This window comes from Colias philodice, chromosome 13 (assembly GCF_061535455.1).
Source record: "Colias philodice isolate Cphi_HAF_F1 chromosome 13, ilColPhil1 Martin Lab GWU primary, whole genome shotgun sequence".
NCBI classification, from domain to species: Eukaryota; Metazoa; Arthropoda; class Insecta; order Lepidoptera; family Pieridae; genus Colias; species Colias philodice.
In genome coordinates this window covers 5,613,164-5,636,510 of record NC_143098.1, presented here as the reverse complement: position 1 = coordinate 5,636,510, position 23,347 = coordinate 5,613,164, and the positions used below count along the sequence as shown (strand labels likewise).

General features: G+C 33.9%; 1 protein-coding gene across 3 annotated transcripts; it reads right to left on the bottom strand.

Moving 5' to 3' along the window:
- Positions 1–6,979: 6,979 nt before the first annotated feature.
- Ptpmeg (protein tyrosine phosphatase Meg) lies at positions 6,980–22,885 on the bottom strand. Of its 3 annotated transcripts, none has more exons than XM_089702355.1 (16): positions 22,289–22,885; positions 21,788–21,916; positions 18,726–18,939; positions 18,197–18,405; positions 17,684–17,836; positions 17,164–17,402; positions 11,373–11,522; positions 10,579–10,813; positions 10,095–10,200; positions 9,764–9,874; positions 9,428–9,559; positions 9,182–9,298; positions 8,823–9,046; positions 8,583–8,715; positions 8,283–8,500; positions 6,980–8,001 (listed from the first exon to the last, which is right to left on the bottom strand). In XM_089702355.1, the coding sequence occupies exons 1-16, from the start codon at positions 22,436–22,438 to the stop codon at positions 7,921–7,923; spliced, it is 2,601 nt and encodes an 866-aa protein (XP_089558481.1). In that variant the 5' UTR covers positions 22,439–22,885; the 3' UTR covers positions 6,980–7,920. The 3 variants fall into 3 exon arrangements, with proteins under 3 accessions (XP_089558481.1, XP_089558482.1, XP_089558484.1); XM_089702356.1 differs by having other exon boundaries at positions 10,579–10,810; XM_089702358.1 differs by lacking the exons at positions 21,788–21,916; positions 22,289–22,885 and adding an exon at positions 19,903–19,973.
- Positions 22,886–23,347: the final 462 nt, after the last annotated feature.

Here is a 23,347-nt window from a genome sequence, read left to right as displayed (position 1 = left end):
TACATAATTATCGCGAAGGACATTAATTATCACAATTTGCCATCCTTGTTACTAGCCCCTTTTAAATTTCATTGATAATGGTGCGTCAATTTTACATGATTACTTATACATTCCAAGTTCCAACGTCCTACACGTAATGAAGAATATAAGCCAACTGTTGCTTGACAAATCCCGCCGGGCTGCTCAGTTTTCTGCGCAGACCGTTGCGTTGTGAATATGACAAGTGAAGGAAAAGGCTACAAAGTTTTTCTCTTCTTTGATACCTACACTTATTACAGTATGGTGTTTTACTTGCCTACCTTTATTAATTCAAATTAAGTCCTGCCATTTTGTAGTTCTACAGAGATAGTTACATAGTTTTGAAAATGAAGCATTTTTTATTATTACAACATGGCGGTACGTGATGTGTTGTATAATACAGGTCGCGTTAGAGTACCTATGTATAATATTATATTCTATGTATGATACCTATAGATGAACTATGAAGTGGCTACGTGTAATTCGTAGAGGGCCCTAAAATTCATTTTCAAAAGTTCTGGAATTGTTTCTTTCATTTTTAAATTGTAGTGGTATTGTACAAACTATAGTTGGTTGTGGGTAGAAGTTAGGTATCATAGAAATTCTACTTTACATCATAAATATATTGGGTTATGTGTTCATTTCAATCAAATACTTTTTGATATTTTTGTATTATAGAGCAATATCCGTTTACATGATGTAGACAGTTAATCTAAATCTTTGTTGGGAACCTACTACCACAGTATTACAATATTATTTCCTACAGTAAAGAATCGCCTTTGATGTCGCGCGATGCCGCCGCCAGCGTAGGTACTTACGCTGCCACACGAAAATACGCTAGGGTTGCAACAAATGGGAAATAAAACAATTGTGATTATTAATATTATGATGAAATCATTTATTCATATGTACATTCAAAATAATTGCGATTATTAAATCTGATGTAATTATTTGTTCATTAATATATAATTACAGATATTGCACTGCTAAATATTATTTACGTGGACACTTTATTTTTGGATGTTCTTAATTGTATATTATAACATGTAACTAAGTAATGCATTCGCATTGGGATGTACAATCTGATTAGAAAATAATGAGGACAACATATACATAGCTTTGATTTTAATTCAACAGATACAATTAATACAATCTTTCTGAAATATTGTTTCCTTCTGGGATTTCAATGTAGATTTACATCCGTAAACGGAACAGTTTGTGCGCGCCATAATATAATATGTAAGTACCTATGTATAATAAAATTATTACACAAAAAATACGACTGCGTCGTCCTTTCGCGCTAGGTAAAGCAAACTAAGCGTGTTTGCTTTACGCGGCCCGCGTCGCCCGACCCCCGCAAGTTCCCCTCCGTTTCTCTGCACAAGTACATTCGTCGCACTACTGTAGGAAATATGGTAATACTGTGCTACTACCTAGCAGTATATTTCGAAACATTACTTGTGTGTCAGGAAAATTATCTTAAAGGTTTAAATAAAACAAAACATTTTATATAATTTTCTTTATTTTTTCACAGAAAAAACTCGCACAGCACTTCAGACATCACAAGGTAGAAATATAACACTGGTCTTGTGTCAGCCAACACCAATAATATAACCTCGTCAATTGGTAAATAAAAGACAGATTTAACTTTTACAGATTAGAATTCTTATTTCCTCTTATAAGTATACCTAAATACGACTTTATAAATCGTCCGTCATCATTCATCACTTTCCAATAATTGCCGCGTATGCAAATGTTTACAAAACGTCGATAAAAACAAACGACAAGGGATAAACGATAACGGCCAACAATAATGAGAATTTCAGTTACCCACGCTAAACTGACGCCTTTAAAATTAATAACAGATCATGACGGGCCCATCAAAATATTGCGAAAATATTCAAATATTTGAAAACTAATTCAGCTTGGACCTTGACGAGTTATATTGGTGTGCGTAACACAAACTACAACAAACGCTTACGCTACGTCAGTCACTCAATTTACCACTTAGGCCGTGAACACACTACAGTTGACGTGCAAGTGTAAACATACACGCACAGTGTACTCACCGCTTTGCAAAGAATTGTTAAGATATGTAGTAGAAACCATGAGTCACGCATTGCTGGATAAAACACTATTTCTGGACACGAACACTTTCGAATTCTATCAATATTACATTAGGTACTTATAAAAATAGTTGTTTCGTTGTGTAACCCAGTTTTGAAAACAAAACAACTGATGTTTGTGAACACCCACGTGCTTTTGCATGACATAAATCATACAAACTGATCATAATTTAACCATCAGTTATTTTGTCTTCAAACAAGTACGAAGGCCTCATTTTATTTCTCAATTCATTTAATCAATGTTTTGCAGGCAGAAAATAATTTTATTGACACAAAACGATGCTAAGTTATAACTACAATATAAATGAATTCAATTTCTGACAGTCACTTATAAACTTCGATTTGCAAAAATACATACATATTATTGTATAACAAAAGAAACAATATGCAATATAAAAAATATAAAATTGAAAATAAGTTGAAAATAATAATTTGTAAATAGAAAACCATTTGTTTTAAGATTGCGCAGTAAAATATTCAATGATAATTGACATTTTCTATCATCCAAAAAAAGACAATTTTTAAGTTTGGGGACAAAAGATATTTAAAAAACTATAGAGCGACCCTTAATAATTTTGTTATACAGTAATTTACTTGCTCCCAAGAACTATCACATCAATTGGGTATGGCGAAATGGAACTTTCGTCTATTATAAAATTTGTAACTGAATTCGTAAGTTTTGTTTGATGATTTGATGATGTTTGTTTGATAGTTTTTCGAATAAAATTAAAGAATAATTTTGTAGAAATTATACCGATACGTGTATTTTAAATATCTCCATTCCTGTCCCACGATCTAAAAATTTCGTTATATGTATAATGTTGCGGTGTATTACTGTATTCTACTTACGATTTTTTTATTAGTTCAAAATGTTATAAAAACCTGTAGATATCTATTATCATACATCTATATACCTATACAATAATTATTAGAATACATAATTATTTAATTAATAAATATTATACATACTACACTACTTCGTTGTAAACAAAAAAGGTTCTACAAAAAATAAAAAAAATATATAGTTAAAACTATGATTAGTACATATTAAAGTAAATAAAATTAGTAACAAAAATATATTTTCGGAAATCATAACTGTGATAATAATATAAACCTTACATTATTAAATGTTACAGCTAGTTTATTTTACGATATAAAGGGGCGGAGTTTTGTTTTTCATATTATTAGGATCTTATAAATACACACGTGCATTATGATTAAGTATATTATAATATGATAAAATAAAAAAATATGGCAATACAAAAATTGTGCTGTTATAAAAAGTTCAAAAGATACATTTAAAAATAATTATCAAGTTTAGAATATTGTTAAATATGGCAGAGAAAGTGTTACATTTTGTAGGTGTAAAGACAAACGGTAAAAATAAAAATCACATATCAATAATTAGTAGTTATTTAAAAACTAAATAATTGAAGCATTTCCTGTTTAGTTGTTAATGAAATAATCTATCTGAACATTTGTGTATTTAAGGCGGTATGCCTTAAAAATAAACAAATCATCAAAATATTAAATCTACAAAATACACATTCATACAATTTTGAAAATTCTTCCTCCAATGGGAAAACGTGAAAAATGTAATCAAATTTAGAACATAATATTACATCTGTTATAATTTTGCTATAAAAATAAAGATAGCTTACAAGTTTAAATATCAAATGATAAAATAAATAATCGAGTCATACAGTAAAAAAATCTTAATTTCATATTTTCTTACATTTGGGCCCCATTTCCCCAACAATGAACACTTCAAACATTATATATATTTACGTATAATTAATACTGCACATATAGGTACACGATTAAAGAAAATTAAATTTACAAATGGCACAGATAAGAAATTTACAAAACCGAAAGTTGTCAGCACTTAAAACGATTAGTAAATTCGTGGCAAGAAAAATAACCTAAATTTCATTTGATTATCAAAGGCTAAACTAAATTTACAAATAAATAAATTTCAAAATAAATAGTCATTCTTACTGCTAGAATAATAGAATAAAAAATAGACAAATGTGCGTACTAATTTAAATTACAAAATACAAAGAGCATGTAAAAATTACACATTATTGTAATTAGATGTATTTGGACAAATTCCATTGTTCACCTGTTTTAGAACTATCCTTCAATACCATATTTTGTTCACAAAATCCAAACAGGATAATTTATATTATAATCAAAAATTAAATGTAAAATAAATGTTTAGTCCAAATACATCTTAACAAAAAAGTACACAACGACGCCCCCCGCGAATAATCCGGTAATCGTAAAAGTGTAAATGTTCAGGAAAAATAAAAAACCATTTTTCCTTAATAACTCCATTAAACAACAAGTATCAGAGACTTTTAATATCGCAAATGGAAGCTAATTTTTTCAGCTATCTGGTTATTTCAACAAAATTTAAGTAGTCCCAAGGGCTTCGTTATAATTTAGCTGGATTCATTTTACTATACTAGTGTAGGTCAAGCTCTGGTCAGTAATGTCACTTACGATATTGTTCGTGTAAATTTATATTTTCGACGGCAACAGTAAAATCTTGTTGCGCTAATATTCGTGTTATTTGTTTTGTATACTGAACATTTGTAATAATCTATTATTTGGTTATTCGATTGTTTAACAGTAACGTACATTTTATTGTAATAACTATTACTGTTCATTCGAATAGTTTACTTAAGTATTATTTGATGATTATTATAGTATGTTTTATGAAATACAGGACATTTTAGTAAATGAAACAACTTTGGATTGTTTCACAAAACACGATAGTTATTATTATCATAGAAAATAGACACTGCACTGAAAACACGACTATTACACATGATTACACAATCATGAAAATTATACTATGGTCCTATTACAGTTAAAATTTATCAGAATCCTCATCAGAACCTCACAGAAGGCGAATCCGCCGTGACCAGTCAGTACTTGTGTGGTGTGGTGTGTGATGTCTTTTTCGCGACTACCTTGTATACAGCAGCAGCGCTTGGGAAAAAGGGCTTCGTGACTCCGGCCGTTCCTCCTACATCGTATCTCCTATCCCATTCGCTGATCGTATCCTGTCTCAAAATAAGCTTGACGAATGAAACAGGACACAGATCGTAATCCGGTTTCTACTAATCTATAGACCCTGAAGACGTGGCTGTTAACCACGTCGGCATAGGCATCTATCAAGCCAAACCCCAGCTCTACCTGCTCTGCCGTATGTGGGTCCGTATCGCGGGTGCCATTCGTTCCATCTCCCTGTCCCTCAACACCACCGGGTGCAACACACCCCTCTTGATCTCATAAAGCCTCGAAGCCTCGAGTATCCTGAGGTCAAGAGGGAGAATCCCAGCCAACAGCATCGCAGAGTTCAGAGACAGTCCGATATGCTCTGCAGATCTTCTGGGCAAAACCCCGTTGAACGGTGTTAAGCCTCTTTTGGACCCCCATCTTTTCCGCTTTGGGTGCCCACGCTGCTGATGCATACAATATAGTCGGTTATATAACTGCGATATATATAGTCTTAACTACTTGGGGGTTAAGCCCCCAACTTACTTTAGCTGCTCTTGCTAATAGCTTATAACGGGCGATTGCCTTTTTGCAAACGCTCCCGACATGGGCGTTGAATGTCAGGCCGCCATCAATATAGTAAGGCCCAGTATCTTAATACTTTCGAAATATTGGATGTCCACACTCCCCATTACAAGTCGTGGCCTGTCAATCATTTTAATTTTCGTGTCGAGAGCAGGGCACATGTCTTGTGTGGCGCGAATTTTAGTTTATTTCTGACACCCCATTCGTCAATTTTCCTCTATGTGCAGTTTGCCTTCGTCTCTCCTTCTAAAGCAGTATCTCCATCAAACACTAGCACAATGTCGTCGGCAAAAGCCTGACAAAACACATCCATCTCCTCTAACATCCACAGCAGAGGATCCAACAAGAGGTCCCACAGGAGCGGCCCACCTATGGAACCCTGCACGCACCCCTTGTTGGTCTCTCTACTCACTTCCACACCCGCATACCTAACTTTCACACCTCTTCCCCTCAGGTATCTGCTGATCACCCGCCTAACGTTCCCCGGACACCCAACTTCGGCCAACCGCACCTTTATGGCTGGCCACCAGGCGCTGTCCCTCCCTCCTCCCTCCCTCCTCTATGTCTAGAGATACCACAACAGAAATCTTCTTCTCCTCCCTCTTATTTCTGATGTGGCTCACTAGTCTATAGAGGGCGTCGTCGGTGCTCCTCTGTGGCATGAAGCCATACTGATGGAGGCTTATTTTGGCCAGCAGGTAGAGCCTGAGTCGGACGACCAGCATCTAATGAAGATGAAGATGAAGGTTTCGATGTGGTCTATTCTGATGCCTGCCTCGTTTATCTATCAAACTTTCATCTCTTTTAATTTTTTCTAAGGCTGTGTAAATCATTTGCTCAGTAATAGAAAGAGTGTTAAAAAAAATACCTTGCATACTTGCACTCCATAATGAAAGTAGCGGGAAATCGATTTCTTAATAAAACCCCGAATAAGCCTGTACTAGCACTTAATTAAATAATGTAGAAAACTTTTTACCTGAATAATATCGTAACAACGTTTACTGTCAAATCATATTGATATTATTTTTCGTAAAGATCTAAAACCATATTATTCGTTTCAAATACATTTTGATATTATTTTATGGAATAAACGCGTAGTTTTTTATATCTTCGTAAATAAAGATAGAAAAATTCTGAAAAAAATTTACATGGTGTATTTTAACTTCTAGATGCCGAAAAACGCATAACATGAAAAACCCCGTAATAGGTCATTACCGGATTATTCGCGGGGGACGTCGACAAGTAATTGTGTTTAAAGTTTGAAATAACGAAAAACACTATTATCCATTCCAATCTTGAATGGATTTGATTTGATTTGATAAATTCAATCAACGAATCAATCTTTTCTATGGTTTATACAAACATTCCTTAATCAATATTCGTATAATTCGGAAGGATCGACACTATGAAACGCGCCAATAGATGGACAAATCTTGAAACAGCATGCTGTCTCGCTCGCACGTTGCCAATCGACGATATGCCATCTCACTCGCACTAATTTAGATTCGCTTTATTTCACACAGTTTACACTACTCGAGCGTTCGTCATCTGAACACGGTGACGCAACAAATTGTCCGGACCGCATTGAGGTCAGCCATGTTCACTTACACATAGCCACTAGACGGTATGCCGTCTTACTTGCACTTGTGATTTCAGATTCGTTCTATACATGGTGTATATTAAAGTGAAACTTTTATTACATCGTCTCAAACTTTCGTCTGTGTAGCGCATGTCGCGTGATCAAACCGTACGATAATTATCGTACAAATACGATAATTTTGTGCCTAAGTTTCACTTTTACCGTGGTTTCATAAAACCACACAACATTTTTTGTGATTTTAGATTCGCTCCACTTCACGGTTTACACTACACACACACTATTCAAGTGTTTGTCACCTAGACATTTTGACACAACACATAGTCCGGAGCGCGTTGATGACGGCAATCATCGCTTGCACTTGCCAAACGACAGCATACTATTTCACTCGCACTAATTTAGACACTTCATTTCCAGCACGGTGTAAACTGTATATTGTGATTTAAGATTCACTCTACTTCACGGTTTACACTATACACACACAAGTGTTTGTCACCTAGACACTTTGACACAACACATAGTCCGGAGCGCGTTAATGACGGCCATCATTGCCCGCACGTACGGATCCCGCGAGGGGAGCAGTAGCTATCAGTTGGCCGGCTCGGGCGGGCCCGTGAGCCCCAACGAGTACGCGGATTGGATGCTCTCGCACACGAACTTGTATTGGCTCTGTGGAAGAATTGAGTTGATTTAATTTTTGAAATGATATAAGTATTTAAGCAGCTGCAATATTCTAATTGATTATAGATTGTGTATAAGTATGGGACAAGACACAATATGCATAACATAAATTTTAGACAGATTTAAAGTAAATAATCAATGATGCGGTTAAAATGTTTGACGATAAATTTTAGGAAAAGAATTTGTAGCGAATTTGTAGAGCTGGTCGAGCGGGTAGAGCGGCTGCCTGCGCGCCAGCAGCTCTAGCGCGCTCTATCTCTGCGACTCACCGCGTTCTGTATGCACATGGGCCGCTGCGTGCGCATCGCCCGCACCAGGTCGAGCGGGTAGAGCGGCTGCCTGCGCGCCAGCAGCTCTAGTGCAGTCTCCGCTAGTATGAGAGCCCCGGTTCTGCCCACTCCCGCTGAGCAGTGCACGATCATGGGCGGCTCGAGGACTCTCTCTTCTTCTGCTTCACCTTCTAGCTCTTCTACAACTGTTGGTATAACTGGAAAATAGTATTGTAAACATTTTGGTTCAAATGCAATTACACCAGGATATTCTGTTTATTGAAAAATTAAGATATTTACCAGCTCGATGGTTTCTCAACTGAGAACACAGTCGGATAAAGTTAATGAAAGCTGTAGAATCTTCTGGAACGCCGTGGTCCGGCCAGGCTATGTATTGCAGTTGTGTCACGTTACGACTCGCTCCACCGTTATCCTAAAAAATTTTCAATAAGTCATTTTGTAATCAGTCAAGAAAATTTTCCATTTATACAAATAAAAACAAGGTCAATAATTTTTCGTTCACTTTATTTTTTAACTTACCTTCAAAACCATTTCCCTGCGTACATAATGTCCGAGATTCTGTTCACTATTAGTAAGGACGGTAAGGGAGTTGCTCGTTTTCAGTGGTGTAGTGCCAACTTTTGGCCAATATTGGTGACATTTGGCTCTACCTCGCTCAGCCAATACCGTCAGCATTACTATAAGGCTGCTCTCGCTTTCCCAAACCATTTGCCAAAAGTCGCCAATCGTGGACGCAAGAGGACCTATAATTTTGAAAAATTAGTTATTCTTTTTTCATAAAAGAAATAATTTTTATATGAGAGAATAGTATATCTTTTATTTTAACTTTATTTATGTTTAAGAACGTTCGTTATATAAGACTAAATCTATAAAATTACCTTGCGTAGCTATGTACGTAAGTACTAAATCTGAATTTGGTATCTCCATATTTATATATGACGCATTTACATAATCTCCTGTTGGTCCATTCTTTAAAATTACCCGAGTTGAATCATCTGCAAAAAATAAATATCTATTTTAAATTTTAACTTAAAGAAGAAATGATACATAAAAAGTAGATGGTAAAAATTTGGTATTTATAATATTCTAAACAATTAATTAAGAAACAATATAAATAAACTTACAAGGCGCAATATCCCTGTATCTATTCTTATTCACATTAATAGGCAATTTGGCGATCGCGGTAGATTCTTCTGGAAGCCTCCGAAGTAACGTCTCATATTGTTTTAGAGCTGCACCACTGGCCAGACCATCGCCTAGAATAAAAAATAATAATTTGCTAGAATAATGTTATCATATAATAATATCGTTGTCAGTGAAATAATATAATAGAAAATGAGTGATTATATGTAGTATGTTACAACTATAAATGAGCATGACACAAATAAAATAGTAATAAAACTTACAAAAATTACATTTCTCTTTTAACAATTCTTTTTTAAATAGATGCAGTATGTTACCTAGCAACAGCATAGATTGTTCTAGTGCGTCTCCCTCGAACTGCCCGGAACCGAGCGGGACAAAACATACCGCCGGTTCCTCTGGACCCGCTTCTTCTGGCTCGTATACCGCTGAAAAAGATTTCATTAATTTATATTTACAAAGAAAACTAGTCATTAAAAAGGAAATAAACTAATTCGATATCAAGAGGAATTCTTTAAATATTCCTGTGTTTAGAAGACATCCTGTGATGACTTTTTATATACCAAGCGATTAAGCAGAAATAATTTATAGAGAATTTGTTCTAATATATATAGCGTAATATAATAAATAATTATGTAGTTCACATACCGTTTGGTTTCACTAATAAAGTGAGGACGCCTTTAGTGTTTCTGATCATTTGAACGACTTGCTCATGGGTCATTTCATCTACATCTTTTCCATTTATGGATATCACCTGAAACAGAAAAAAAAATACATTTTAATTATGTCAGTGCTCATCATCGTCACTATCAGTATTTCACAGCATTTTCATACTAATACAGCAATTAATCCCTCAGTCCCCGGAATCACAGACACAATAGAAAATCTATTGTGTCGTTGCCCGATTGGGCTGCTCGGTGGTCAAGGGGTTAATAAGTCCACGTTAAGACGTCTCGTACCACATACGTTACAGATCTCTTATCTTGAACTGCTTAAATTTTTTAAAAGTTTTAAATTTCACTTTCAAAAATATCTAGAGCATTTTGAAGCCCATTAATATTTTTTTCTACGTTATTAGATAGTAAACTATTTATATATTACATCTAATTCATAACCCTCCTCCCCCTCTCACCTGATCGCCCTCCTGTAGATGAGCCCTTGTTCTCGGAGCAACTCTCGACACTAATACTGGTGCCCCTCCCCCTCCCCCCCGCACGTTGAACCCGAACCGTCCATCTGGTCCCGCAGAGAGGCGCACACACACTGCACCCTCTGGTTCACCCTCTTGGGAAGGTGATTCGGATTCCGACTCGTCGACATAAGAGAGGGGCACGCGGAGTGCGCGCTCGAGGAAACCACCGTCGCTGCTGTAATTTATTTCAATATAAATCGTATTTAAAACAATATGCAAATGCTACGTTAATCAGAAATATACATCGTATACAAACATCTTTCATAGTGTAGATAGTGTCGATACACAAAAACATAAATAAAAAAAAGACGGGTTGCATTCCGGGAGTGCCGGCAGAAGTGAAAACTTGATTATTAACGTTGAGCATGTTTGATATTTTGGAATGGTATCCGTCTTACGCCTTTTCGATAAGGTCACGTGTCCTGACGCGAGTTTAAGATTTTATACCCATTATTACAGAAAAAGTGCTCAACGCCGCTAAAGAAGTTTTCACTTCAATAATGGTTGCAAAGTTCTGTAACGAATCATTAACTAATTGAACTATTCCACAAAATACATTATTTAATTATAATACAAATGAACTACGTACTATTATTATCTAATTGCCTTTACTACTATAAATGTTATTGCGTATGTGTGTTTGTCATCGAATACTTTCATGGTGGATAAGAAAATTATTAATGGAGAATAAAAATACGGACGAAGCCGCGTACTAAAACTAAATATATACGTACTCATCATTCTCCACAGGCAGTGCGTCGCCCCAGGCCTGTCTCGGCGGCAGCTCGTTGTGGCCGGTCACTCTAGAGCCTCTAGCGGAAGAGTTGAGAACTAACGCTGGGGACGCGCCCGCGGAACGGTCGCGATTTCGGGAACTGCTGCGTCTGAAAATTGTTGAATAAAATTTATATAAATAACTAGCTGCTCCCCGCGATTTCACCCCCGTGGCTTCGATCCTGTTGGTCGTAGCGTGATGATATAATATAGCCTTAATATTTTTTTAAATCGGACCAGTAGTTCCCGAGATTAGCGCGTTCAAACAAACAAACAAACTCTTCAGCTTTATAATATTAGTATAGATATGTATATATTATTAATTTGTAAGTATAGCTCGCGTTCATGGGTAATACATATTTCCATTAAATGTAATATAAACCACAAAATTTAATATAAAAGTCGTATTACATGTGTACAATATAATTTTAAATTCCGAGAAATAATAAAGCTCCTCTTCCCCCTTGGACGCAAAAGCAAACGGACGTGTCACGTATTCTTCATTTATTTTAATTTAAATTCAATTTAAATCAGTATAAAATCAGTGCAAATAATAGGAACGCATAAATTCAAGGAGGTTCGCGTAAAATCACGCATAAGCTTGCCGAGCTACCCCACCAAGCTTCACGTGAGTCACCTGCATAATATTATGTCCATCCTTCTCAAGCTTGACGATTAACCAATCAACATCCGAACCAGCCACTAACTCTGTGCTCCTAGTACTATAACAAAAGGCAAGAGAACACGTCATTGCCCTCTCCTAAAGTATTCTTCAGCGAACTCATTTGTTATTGCCTGCTAATTAGCCAATTGCTTAAAGGACACGCCCCCTGTTTAATTGCAATTAGCGAATCATAATTAACGTGCTAAGACAGTGCTAAGCCACGCCTCCTAACAGCACGAATGGTGCGCTTGCGCATCCTAATGTGTGCCTGATTGGATAGATGATTATTACCTCGTTGGATTATAGCACAGGAGCCTGCTAATAGTGTAAGAGCCAGTTTACATTTCGCTATAGAAAGTGCTATTTTTCACTAATACGAATTATAAGCGTTTTGGGATATATTGATACATCCATATATCTATTTGCATATCTGTTTTAATAATCATGGACGTCTCAGGAGATAAGTCATTTTCGGACTCAGAAATTCCCGCTGGTAATACACCACCAAACTTTGTCGCTAAGCGCAATAAGAGAAAACGGGTAACGGAAGAAATTGACTTATCAGATTTAAGAGAAGAGATGAAGCATATGATAGAATCTGTCTTCAGAGCGCAAAAGCAAGGATTTGAAAATAACACCACAGCGCTAACAGAAATAAAACAGACAAACATTAACATTGAAAATGCCCTTGCTTTTTTGACCGCCCAAAACGAGGAGATGAAAAATAAGATCGAAAAGTTAGAAGATAAAATAAAGGAAGACCATAAATACATAATTAGTTTGGAAGACAAAATTGAAAATCTACAACAAGAAAATAGAAAGCCCAATTTCGAATTAAAAAATGTTCCATCAAAACCAAATGAAACCAAACTTGATTTAGTAGACATGGTTATGTGCCTCTCCAAAACGATTGGGTGTGATTTAAATAAATCTGATATAAAAGATATATACAGAGTACGCGGCAAGAAGCAGGATGCAAAGAATATGCCTATTGTGGTTGAAACATCTTCAACGATCTTAAAAAACGACATTCTTAAGATGTGCAAGGAATACAATTTTAAAACTAAAAACAAGTTATGTGCAAGGCACTTAGGATTTCGTACTTTTGAAGATACACCCATATACATTTCAAACCAACTAACAGCTAAGGGAGCTCGCCTATATTTCCTAGCTCGAGACTTAGTTAAACAAAAACTGTACAAATATTGCTGGACTGCATATGGAAAAGTGTACATTCGTAAAAATGACACATCTTCAATCATCTTGATAAAGTCTGAGGCACAAGTACAAGATTTAGTGAAGGATAAATGACTATCAATAAGCAACCACTACCGAAGAATCGTTCCAGTATTTTATAGTTCTAAAATTAACTCCACGGTTCTCCTGATCTACCTTCATAATATGTATCCACTACTTAAAATTTTAAGTATAGTATTAAGTTATTCTTTTTTTATAAAATCATTGAAAAAATTTTTGTACTCAATCACACACTCACACATCTCTCACAATTACCCACAAAGTATTATAATATATGAATCACAACCAAACAGTACGACCTCTCGAGTCATAATACCATTCCAAATAAAACACTTTAAATTCATTAATTACCGTCAAATTATTTACAATATATCTGCTGTAAAACACATATCTCTTAAACCTAAGGTGCTCAGTTGCTATATAAAAGCTATCACGAATTATCTAAAACAAAAACTGTATACTTCAACTGGTTATGGATAACTATTTACAAACAATAAATGACATCGACAAAACTAATATAACACTTTCGGTCAAATGCGATATGCATGAATTAGAAAATCATTTTCAAATTAATAAAAAGGACGTGACAATAATTTCACAAAATATTCGAAGTATTTATTCTAATTTCGACGATTTACTAGTTAACCTATCTAATCTCAATTTTAATGCTGATATTTTGGTATTGACTGAATGCCGCTTAAATATTCACAAGAACATTCCACAACTAAATCAGTACACCTGTTTCGAATCCACTAATCACCTTAATCAAAATGACGGAGTCGTGGTCTATGTTAAAGACAATCTTAAGCCTATCATCCAGGAAATTAAATTAATTCATGCATCATGTATCCAAATCAACATTTTAAATACTACTATTTTAGGTATATATCGATCACCCTCCAAAACAAATGCATCTGATTTCATAAACTCATTAGACTCTTACTTAGACACGATTACATCTGAGAATATAATTATAACTGGAGACATAAATATAAATTTGATATCCAAGCAAAATGAAATCTCATATGATACTAATAATAGAGAAAAATATTTGAATATGCTTGCAATGCATGGTATAGTACCTGGTCATAATCTCCCGACTAGAGAAAATAGTTGCTTGGATCACTTTATGATTAAGTTTAATAACAAGAAGTACACTGCTAACATTGCTATTTTTACAACTACTATAACCGACCACTGTTGTACATTTCTAGCACTACGTTCCTTAAAATCAAATAATTATAATAATAAGTCTAATCGAGCAACTTTCGAGTTTACTGATTACGATACGGCATATACAAAATTATTAGAAAAAAATCTATCTGTACTTTTGTTAAGCGAAAATCCGGACATTATTATAGAAAAACTAACTACGCAGATAAGGCATTCACTGACTGAGAGTAAAATAATTAAACATGTACCAAGATCAAAGCGCTGCATCAAACCCTGGATAACACCTGGAATTCTGCGATGTATTAAGAACAGAAATAAATTGCAAGCTAAATCAAAATCGGCTCCTTATGATGAAATTTTAAAAATTTCGTATATTAGATATCGCAATTTCTGTAACAAGTTAATTAAAAAACTAAAACGTAAATATGACATAAAACAGCTGTCTCTGAACAAAAATAATCCTAAAGCACTTTGGAACACAATAAAAAATATAACTTACATTAAAAATAATAAATCTACTAACGATCACTTACTTAAAATTAAACCAACCGCAAATGAAGCAGTCGAATACATCAATGACTATTTTGCGACCATAGGGAAAAATCTAGCAAACAATATAATTATTAATGAGCCACAGATTATGCTACATAACAATAGCCCCGTTCAAAATCGTCACTCGTCTTCCTTTGTACTATTAGATACAAACCCAGCGGAAGTTGAGAGTATCATCTCGAGATTAAAGTCGGAGAGTGCGCCTGGTTGGGACAATATTCCAACAAAATTTCTAAAAATTTCCAAAAATATAATTTCACCTATAATTAGTCATCTTGCAAACCTTTGTTTTAAAACTGGCTCATTTCCCGACATGCTTAAAAGATCTTTAGTAACACCTATTTATAAGGGTGGTGCGAGAGACGATGTCAACAATTATAGGCCCATTTCTGTTTTATCTGCAATCTCAAAAGTAATTGAAAAATTAATAAACACTCGCCTAATAAATTATCTCACTAAATTCAAACTTTTATCACCTAGACAATTTGGTTTCAGGAAAGGGGTCTCAACCGAAAATGCCATTGATTCACTTACAACATTAGTCTCTAAACAACTTGATCATGGTAAAAAGTGTTTATCTGTCTTTTTAGACCTTAAAAAGGCATTTGATACCGTCTCTTTACCCACCCTTATAAACAAACTTGAAAATATAGGTATCAGAGGGACTCCACTTAAACTTTTTAAGAGCTACCTACTAGGCCGTAGCCAAAGTGTTAAAATTCAAAATCTAACAAGTAATTATTCAGACATAACATTTGGAGTTCCACAAGGAAGCGTATTGGGTCCAACGCTGTTTTTAATTTATATTGATAGTTTATTAAATCTAAATATTGAAGGAGGTCAAGTCTTCTCATATGCTGACGACACTGCCATAGTTTTTACAGGTTCATGTTGGGAGACAGTTTTTAATTCTGCTGAAAAAGGACTTTTGGTAGTAGCCAAATGGTTAAAAACAAATCTCTTGACATTGAATGTTAAAAAGACCAATTACGTATGTTTTTCATTAAATAAGAGATCTCAACCAAAAAGTAGCCTAACTTTAAAAATACACCAGGAATGTACAGGAAACTCAACGAGCTGCAAATGCGATATCCTTGAGCGATTACGTTCCGTTAAGTATCTGGGAGTCGTTATCGACGACAGGCTTTCGTGGCATGATCAAATTGATTTTGTTAACGGAAGGCTCCGCAAACTTATATGGGTTTTTAAATTACTGCGTGATGTGGCTACAGTAAAACTATTAAATCAAGTATATTTTGCTCTGGCTCAATCTATACTCACCTATTGTATTTCAATATGGGGTGGTGCCAATAAATCTAAAATAATATCTCTTGAGAGGGGCCAGCGATGCTTATTGAGGTTCCATAAACCAACTAGATTTCCTACAGAAGATTTATATAAACATTGCGGTCTCTTGTCTGTTAGAAAATTGTATATTTTAAACTCTGTCTTAAAAACTCACAAAAATTTGCTATTTAATCCTTCGCTAGATTTTGATAGAAGAAATAATATTATTAAAATTCCGCATACTAAAACATCCTTTGCTAAATCACAATTCGCTGCTCAATCTTCAAACTTGTACAATAAAATAAATAAAAAATTAAATGTAGGTAAATTGCTCAATAAAAAATGTAAAAAAGTATTAACGGAATGGTTGAAACCTTTAAGCTACTCAGATACCGAAGCTTTGCTCCAATATAAAAAATAAACGTGCTGTCACACACACACACACACACACACACACACACACACACACACACACACACACACACACACACACACACACACACACACGTACACATACACACAGACATACATACACACACAGAGATTTTATTGAATTCTTTCTTTTCTTTTATGTTTTTGCATTGTATTCATTCATATTGTATTATTTCTGTTTCTGTAATCTAGTGTTAAGGAAGAGCGGAACCTCCTGACACAAGCATTTTATTTGCTTACTAGGAGTGTTCCAATCACAAATTTGTTTAAGACGAATGTAAAGGAAACGAAATAAATAATTTTGAATTTTGAATTTTTGAATTGCTTTGATCTCGTTGACAAGACGAAAACTAATTAAAATACAGAATTAAAAAAAAACAACATACCTAACAAAGCTCCTATTACTCGATCTAGACCGTCTCGCATCTTCCAAAGCCTGTGTTTCTGTTCTAGCCACGGTAGGTGCGGTGACACCAGCCAGGGCCCCTAGGGCTCCCAACAAGGGCCTCCGTCGCGGGGCCCTAAGTCTGAAGAACCCGTGTCTCTCTACACTGCAACGCCATAAGGCCTTCGCAGCTCGACCGGAACGCATGTTGAATCCTAATACCGTGTCGTAGGATTCAGACTGAAATGAAACAAATTATATATTAACATGTGCTTTGTTTTTTTAGTTTAATTAGTAAGTTAGAATTTAAATTGCTTATATGTATTATATTTTGTCAATTAATTTTATGTTTTATAGCATATCATATAAATACAATACAAATTACAACAGGAATCTGGAATAAAAGAATGGAAATCCAATCCATCTTATTTCTTGTAAAAATACTGCTTTATAATAAGAGAGTAAACTCCAATTTCTCATCATAAGGGTGAAAATCTATATTATTAAATATGATAACTTACTGGTTCCCTTTTCAATTGAATGAAAAACTGTTTCTTCTTGAAGGAAATCTTGACAATTTTACTCCAAGAGAATGTATTAACTCGAATATTATTTTGAAAGACAACTATTCCAATTGATGTTACACCAATCAATATGTCTTTACCATTGTAGTCCTGAAATAAAAAAAGTGAATAATTTATTATATTTAAAAACCTTAAATAATAATATGAAAGCTAAGGTAATTATGTTAATTACTTATTTAAATGCCTCATATTTTGTACTTCATTTTAAGTAATTACCGTACTAATGATAGCTTGTTTATGGATGTATTAAATAAAATTAAATTTTATATAATATATTGTTCTATGGAAAGTAGTATGTAACTTTTACTCCATTTTCATTACTTTGCTTAATCACTCTTATAAATAAAACAAAACACAAACATAGTTGCATAAGTTCACTCTTAAAAATGTACCAGCCGAATTGAGAACTTGCTTTTATTGTTGAAGTCGCTTAAAAAGATAAAATCTTACCTTAGCGGGATGTGATTCCACACCATAACAGTCCAACCTCTTGGCGTGTTCTAGAAAGTTCGCCTCAGCGTCCGCCGGCGCTTGACCCTTGTGCAACTTGTGCAATTCGCGGATACGACGCTCGTCCTCTGAACTCTGTTTGGGCAACAGGCAGAGATCGGAGAGATATGTGTTCGAATGTTCTGCGGTGTTGTAGTCGCCTAGTTCCGCTGAAATTTTGATGTATTGATGTTAAGTTGAATGAGAATAAGACTACTGTTTATATACTAAATATGGCTGTCAACTTTTGTACAATTTTAAAAATTCATGAGGTGATCATTTTAAATGTATCTTATTTTAATTAACAGTTTGTCATGCTAATTTCCACACCAATGTTTTTCATTTTCAAGGAAAAAAAAAGACACTTATGTTCAACCTCACAGTTTCAGTGAATATAAATTAAATATTAAACAAAATAGCCCAAAAAATTGCCATATAAGAATGCTTTAAACACATTATCCAGTAAAATATGCATATAATTTTATCTTACCTTGTACAGTAAACGAAGCGAGCAATAAAGCTGTGTTTCTAGGCGCTGACATACGACCATCCAGTAACAATTTCCTTAATTGCAAACAGAGTAGATATCTTGTGAACTCTTCGGAAAGACGGCAAGGTTCCGGCGGATAGAAGCGCACAGCGAGCCAGAACTGTGCATTTACACCAACTTGTTTCTTCACTGATTTGCTGCTGTCAAGCCAACGCTGTAGAAAACATTAAAATTGATTTTATGGGAAAGATAGTGAAAATAATATTATGTAGGTCATGGATGACTAATTTAACAAAGGATTCTATTAAAATTGTTTATTTAATTTGTCTTTGATAACAATTGTATCATTTAAATCACAATAACAATATTCTTTTATCATCAATAGTTACAACAATTTCATAGATAAAATGATAATTGAAATAAATCTATGTCAATAAATGTTAAGAATAAAATGTATATGAATTGCAGATTGTATAAATCATTCAAATTATCCTTATTTTGTGATTTGATGAAGTATTAGGTAAAATAGGAAATTGTCATCACCAAATTTTGGAAAACAACTATGCAATTATTAAAAAAGAATCTCACAGCTTTACACACATTTTATAATAATATAGAATCACTCTAATCTTATTGCATTTTCTAGCAAATACTTTCTTATTCTATAGCCAGATTATCACAGTATACTTTTACTCGGCAATTGTTTACACATTTTTTTAATACTTCCAATTAATTAATGATTCAGGCATTCTTGCATACATAGAAATGGAGAAAGCAAGAAATTGAAATAATAAAATTCAAGTTCCTTAGCAAATGCATGACATGATAGCTAATTTATGCATTTGGACAAAGTTAATTCTGTAAAAAGTGAATTATTAACAAATGCAATAACTCATTGGTGACATTATTGTCTTTTACCTATACATTAGAATTGCCTATACAATATCTATTCGGTTATTTTAGTAATTCAATTCAGAAAAATACATGAAGTAGACACTTATTTGTAAGATTACTTTAAATTCAATTAATTAGTACTTATAAAGAATTGTAAAGGGACTCAAATAGAAAATAGGTAAGACTCACAAATAGGAAACAAAAAGAAATGGGAGTTTATTTCCAACTACAAACATTCATCTCCTATGATAAAAAATATATATATATATTAGCAATAATTTACCTGACATTTATTCTGATAATCCATGAACGAAACAAAACTATATTTATAAACAAAACTGTATTAACTGCACCACTACACATTGAATACTACCTTGATATTGACTTTAAAATTCACTTTACACCAGTTCATGACTCACTGATAGTACAATATAAAATGTTAATTAGTGTCCGACCGAAACTGGTTTCCAGGCCGAAACCGAAACCGAAACCGAATGTTCGGCCGTGGCTTCAGTTTCGGCCGAAACCGAAATCGAAACCGAAACTCACGTGGTCAAGTATGAAATTTCTAAAAATACTGAACTTTGGTGCATTTTACCTATTATTTTGCCTTAATTAGGGCATGAAATGAAAACACAGTATATTAAATTTGTTGTAATCATTTATTTAATATAAAATAAAAAAATAGTATTTTTAAAATATTAATAATAACAATTTTAATTTTTATTATTTTTTCAAATTAAGTTCTCAGTTAAATCAGTCATCTAAATCAAATCAGTAATTGTTACTGTTACTTTTAATACTAAGTTTTGGTATTTTGAGATCTTTCTCTTTATTAAAGAGTCTTTAATACTTTGGATTGGTATTTGTACTTAGAAGAATAATCAGTCTCTTTAAGGTACCTCTTATATAAAAATAATAATTATTAATTACTATTACACCCAGTTCCAATCTCAACATAGATAATCAAAAATTGTTTCCACCAGCGTGGGTCAACCAACGCTTTGACAGCGTCCGTCAAAGCGTTGCCGAGGAAAGCGAAGTTAGGCGAGCGTGAACGTGTGTCACAACGTGTGTGAACTATAGTTGAGCCAATTTAATAGGCAACATTTGACGTCTATCAATTTTATCTTCATAGGGTGGTAACCTGCTTAAAAACATCGATTAAAGCGAATTAATCGATACGGACTTGAAACAATTGTCAATCGAACTTGAAACACATGTCAATAATTTATGATGATTTTTATTCCCAAGTAACCAATGCATTCGATTCTAGATGTCAGATTTCGATTTTTAGAGTAACGTCTCTGGTATTTATAAAGAAAAAAGGTTTATTGACACAAAATTGTAGCGACGTCAGTTCTTTAAATAAGAAAATGTTTATTATGTTTAGAATGGTTTATCAGTAAAATCAAATCTTAAAATTAGTTGTATCGGTCATTATTATTATAAATATGTAATCGTAATTGAAAAAAGTTAAGCAAATGTGCAGTTCTAACAAAACGAAATATCATGTTATTCTATGTCGTCGTTACTAGGTTACGTTGTTGAATTTTGTTGAACTGTCAAATGTTGCCTATTAAAATGGCTCTACTATAAGTTCACTGAACTTGCGAAATAAGTTTCGGTTTCGGCAAAAGTTTCGGCCGATTTTGGCCGAAACCGAAACTGCGGCCGAAACTTGATTTTTGGCCGAAACTCGGCCGAAACCGAAACCGAAACCGAAAGTTCGGTCGGACACTAATGTTAATGTATTAAGCATGACCCAACCAAAAGATTAAGTGATATGAGTCATGTGCCATGCCGTTTTTATGCTAATTCTTTTAAACTTCATTCATAATTCTGATTGATAATATCAAGGATTTAATAAATTTATAAAATTTAAGTGAAATTGTATTGTAGGTTAAGAAACTGTATATTCTTTGTGAATGTTTTACTTGCAGATAAACAAGGTCAGAAGCACATAAAGAACATATTATTTTTTTTATTTATCAATGATTCAAATAAACACACTAAAATTAAATTATAATAGAAATTATAAGAAGCAGTGTTATCAAAGAAAAATTAAATACCAAATAAAAATTAAGTACTATTTCAATAATAAAAAATGTACATTATGTCCTTGGTTTAAAAATAAATAATTGTAAATTGAGTATAGAAATATTTACCGTTATTTCTGTATTTGTTGCACTTGGCGGAGATCCATTTTCAGTGAACTGCAGACCAAAATAATCCTTCTCAACCAATTCCAGGTGTTGAAAAACTAGCTCAAGTAGAACACTGCCTTTTGCTTTTTTCTAAAAAAAATGAGAAATTGTAGCCTAGTCACTCATTCTGGCTCTACCCAGGTTGACTGGGGATAAAAACAAAATGAAACATACCTCAGTAATTAATTAATTAGTAATAATGTAGCTTTCTGTTGGTGTAAAATTGTTTTAATTTGGTTCAGTAGTTTCTGAGTCTCAATGAATGCTAACAAACAAACAATCAAATCTTTCTTCTACACAATGTTAGTGTATATATACTGTATAGATAAATATTCCCTCTATGATTTTAAATACTTAGTACGATATTAATAATAGAAATATATCTCTAATACAAATACAAGGTCAAGTATTTAAGAAACATATTTAGAAATTAGGAGTTTGAAAGACATATTCAGGTCTTACCTCGATTTGAAACGATTGCTGGGTGTCATCCAAAAACAGTACAGTGACATTGAAAATGTTAAGCTTTCGTTCTCTGGCTAGTTCCGATGCTCGCACGTTGTATGTCCCACTAGAACTACTGAAGGCACGGCGTGATACACTCTCAATCATTGCATCGATTACTCACTATCGGATTCCTATCAGAGAAGTCAACGCCCCAGGCTACCTAGTTATCATACACGAATCAACTTAATTAGGCATCCCAGTAACCTCTAACCTTGTGAATCATAACTAGCATAACAGTTCGCGGTTTAACAAGTTACAAGGTAAACCTTGTTATAGTATTTCCAGTCATGGACAAGCGTAGCGAATCATGTGTTACTGCATAACATTTTTGTAAATACGTATATTATTTATTATTGTATTGTTCGAATATTTCAGACACTGTCAGTCTTATGTGTACTTTGAAGAAGCACCAGAAGCACTATAAATAAACTCCTCGTTGTTTACGTATAATACTTGAAATTATTGAAAAAGATTTACAAAACACACAAAAACACGGTCTAAGAATTCAACTCAGTTCCGATTTCGTTTAACAGGCTCGCGCCATATTGAATGCGGTTTGAAGTATGACATTGACATCTGACATCAATCAAAATTCCGAGAAATTTTAGAATTAATGGCAATATCTATTTCAATTAAGTTATAATTATTTAAGGTGATTGCAACGATCTGTTCCCAGCCAATATCCCGCTAGATGGCGCTGAATTCTACATTTCTAGTTTATTTGAGTTTTTGCGTAATTGGAATAGTCATCAAACCTAGGAATAGTCATGGCGGTTACTGAATATTATATTTTATTGAAATATGTTATATCATTGCCTTAAAATCCACCCAATTCGGTAAAATTATGCGTTTTAACATCTGTCATTGCATACAGGGTCGTTTACACACACAGACGTATACAAAAATGATAAAGATTTAACTCTAGATGGCGTGAATGTAAAGCGCGTCACACACGGTGAAGATACTACCTATAATATTTTATCTAATCTAGTAATATTTTATATTACAGTATCT